Source organism: Austrofundulus limnaeus, unplaced genomic scaffold, assembly GCF_001266775.1.
Source record: "Austrofundulus limnaeus strain Quisiro unplaced genomic scaffold, Austrofundulus_limnaeus-1.0 Scaffold8, whole genome shotgun sequence".
Classification (NCBI taxonomy): Eukaryota; Metazoa; Chordata; class Actinopteri; order Cyprinodontiformes; family Rivulidae; genus Austrofundulus; species Austrofundulus limnaeus.
Genome location: NW_013952410.1, coordinates 1,130,149 through 1,132,797, shown reverse-complemented (window position 1 = coordinate 1,132,797; position 2,649 = coordinate 1,130,149). Strand labels below are relative to the sequence as shown.

Genomic DNA, 2,649 nt, shown 5'->3' with positions numbered 1-2,649 from the left:
GTATCGGACATTTCTCAAAGTTGTAATATCGGTATCGTATCGGAAGTGAAAAAGTGGTATCGGGACATCCCTACAATTTAAATCAAGATGCTGAGTATAAATAGAACAAAACATGAAGAGCCCCTGATAAAATTAGAAAGAAAACTACCATCGACTTCGATGCTCATCCCTCTCATTTAGCAGAAATGTATCGCATCACAATAATGTTTTGCTTAAACTAGCATGAACCAATTTGCTGATGTTGGTGTGGCCAAATAAAACAAGTTTACCTTGTTCTTCTGGGGTCAGCTCCTCTTCCTCCTCCTCACTGCTCTCTTCTTCTACTTCCTCTTCTTCTTCTTTCATAAAGCGAGGTTCCACCCCCTCTGCTGCCACTAACCTGAAAACAGGAGGGGAAAATTATGGAGGAAAAATAATTGTCCTTTAAAAGCATGTCATTAAAAAGTAAAATTGCAACCAAATACAAACAGAAAATTGTCTATAAAAATAGGGCCCGATAATAGTTTTATTTTTTCCCAAATTACATTTTTATTTTTCTATATTCTGCTTTTTTTCCTCTGAATTCCAAATTTTCATTCTAACCATATATTAACCTAAAAAAACTGCTTAATTATAAAGAAATCAAAACATAATTTCAAAATATGTAGCCACAGACTTCAATAATTAATGCTTTCACAACTTGAGTTTATAAGCCCTGCGTTTTCTGGTTTAGTATCCACCCCCTCCACCTATAAGGGGGAGAGATAAATTCAACTCCTTTTTGTTTTTCTTTCAAATATTGAATGTATTGAGTGTATAATTTGTACAGTTATTGTGATGTATTTGCTTTTTCTTTCTGATAATGGATGTACAGCACGTTGTGAAATCCTTTTCTGTGAAAGGCACTATATAAAAAATCTTTTGCTTACTTACTTTCGCTAATATAACAAATTGCTGTGGTTCAGCAGAATTTTAAATGCTTTTGCAAGGTATTTATTACCTGTCTTTTTTAGAATAAGAAGCATTGTGTGTAAAACAGAATCTCACATCTCTCGCACTTGTCTCATAAAAAACATAAAAGCTACAAACAGCAACAATTTGTGCACTCTTGCCTACTGAATAGGATCTACACTCATTTTTACTTCTGTTTTGGCAGAGCACCTCCTTGTTTCCAGCGCTTTATCAACAAGCTTTTTTGTTTTTTTCTGAAGGAATATCTGATTCCACACATYGCAACAAAATCTTTGATGAACTCACACCTCGCTTCTACTGATGTGGRCGAATGCTGAGTTTYAAGGCGTGTCTGGCTCGCTCAGTTTGCTTCTTATAAATACATATGGTGAAGTTTCAAAATAAAAGTTCGACTTTTGCAGTGGTTTTAGCAAAGTGGATAAGAGACTAATCAAAAACGTGCACTAATGACTCAAGCGCAAGATAAAAATAACACCAGCTACCATCCCGACCTCTTCCACTCACTAAAAGCCTGAGCAGTGTTAGACCAAATGAGTAATGGGTTACGGCTGAATGGATGGGTGTGAATTTGTGGAAGTGCCTCAGGGGAAACTCCCTTCTACTGTACTACTGCTCTACGACTCACAGGCATGATTCAGCCAAAGACAAAAGTGTGTATTAGCCTCAAGTTTCAAATTGCTCCAATAACTGCATCTCACTGGCAATGACYGATGAATGGATGAATGAATGAGAGAGGTTAATAATAGAAGAGGGAAGTCATTTAGAAAAAAAGCACAAGTGATACCACAAAAAGATACAAAAAAAAAACTGTTTGGGTTGATTATTTATTTTTAAGATTTTATTGCCCAAAAGCATTGTTACAACAAAGAAATTATCGACCAAACACAAGTTTCCTTACTTTTTGTGCTTAGTTTATAAGAGGGAAAAGGTGACAGCGGATCGTAAAACAGTAAGATAAGACAGAGGAGAAGAGCAGCTGTTGTATAGTAACGTCTGGAGGGGAAAATAATGGCAAAAAAGGCTTCTAATTGACTCGCAAGCCTGGAGCTAATCGCCATCCTTCCTATAAACACATAAACTTAAACTGCCTTATCCAGTCCCATCATTGATGCACTTATATAAGCAAGAGGACCAAGAGCAAAATCACTTCTCAAGCCCTCATTAACATCCCCGTGACAGTTTGGAGTGGCAGATTAGTGCTGTACCAAATGATTACTTTCTAATCGATTAATCTAACGATTATTTTTTCGATTAATCGATTATTCTAACAACAAATCTAAAAGTTATTCTGACATGAGTGCACTGGATATTTAAAATGTTTTCATCAAATTAACAAGAACAGTTTTTTGTAATATTGTAATATTTTCTGTATTAGTTTTTTCATGGACACAAAATATGCACTCTAGAGTCAATTCTTTAACAAAAAAGCTTAAAAGATTTAACATCAATATAAAATCTCAACCAAAGCATATAAAATTCAAGTAAAAGAAAAATAGTACAAGATGTTAACAATCTAACAAATGAACTAAATCATGCAAAATTCAAGTTACTCTCTGAAAAAACTATATTAAACATATAATAAACATTTATTTATTATTTTTTATTTAATGTATTTCTCGATATATAAAAATTATTAAAGACAACGTCCAACTCTTTGTATTGTAACATCAGTTGTGTAACTTATTTCTTTAAGGTGAA

At 34.1% G+C, this 2,649-nt stretch overlaps 1 protein-coding gene across 1 annotated transcript in view; it reads right to left on the bottom strand.

Annotated features, from left to right (window-relative positions):
• ppp1r2 (protein phosphatase 1, regulatory (inhibitor) subunit 2) overlaps positions 1-2,649 on the bottom strand; it is a 25,323-nt gene that overhangs the window by 8,503 nt on the left and 14,171 nt on the right. Inside the window, exon 4 of the mRNA XM_013999669.1 lies at positions 270-379. Coding sequence (XP_013855123.1) covers positions 270-379 — 110 coding nt within the window. The remainder of the gene's footprint in view (positions 1-269; positions 380-2,649) is intronic.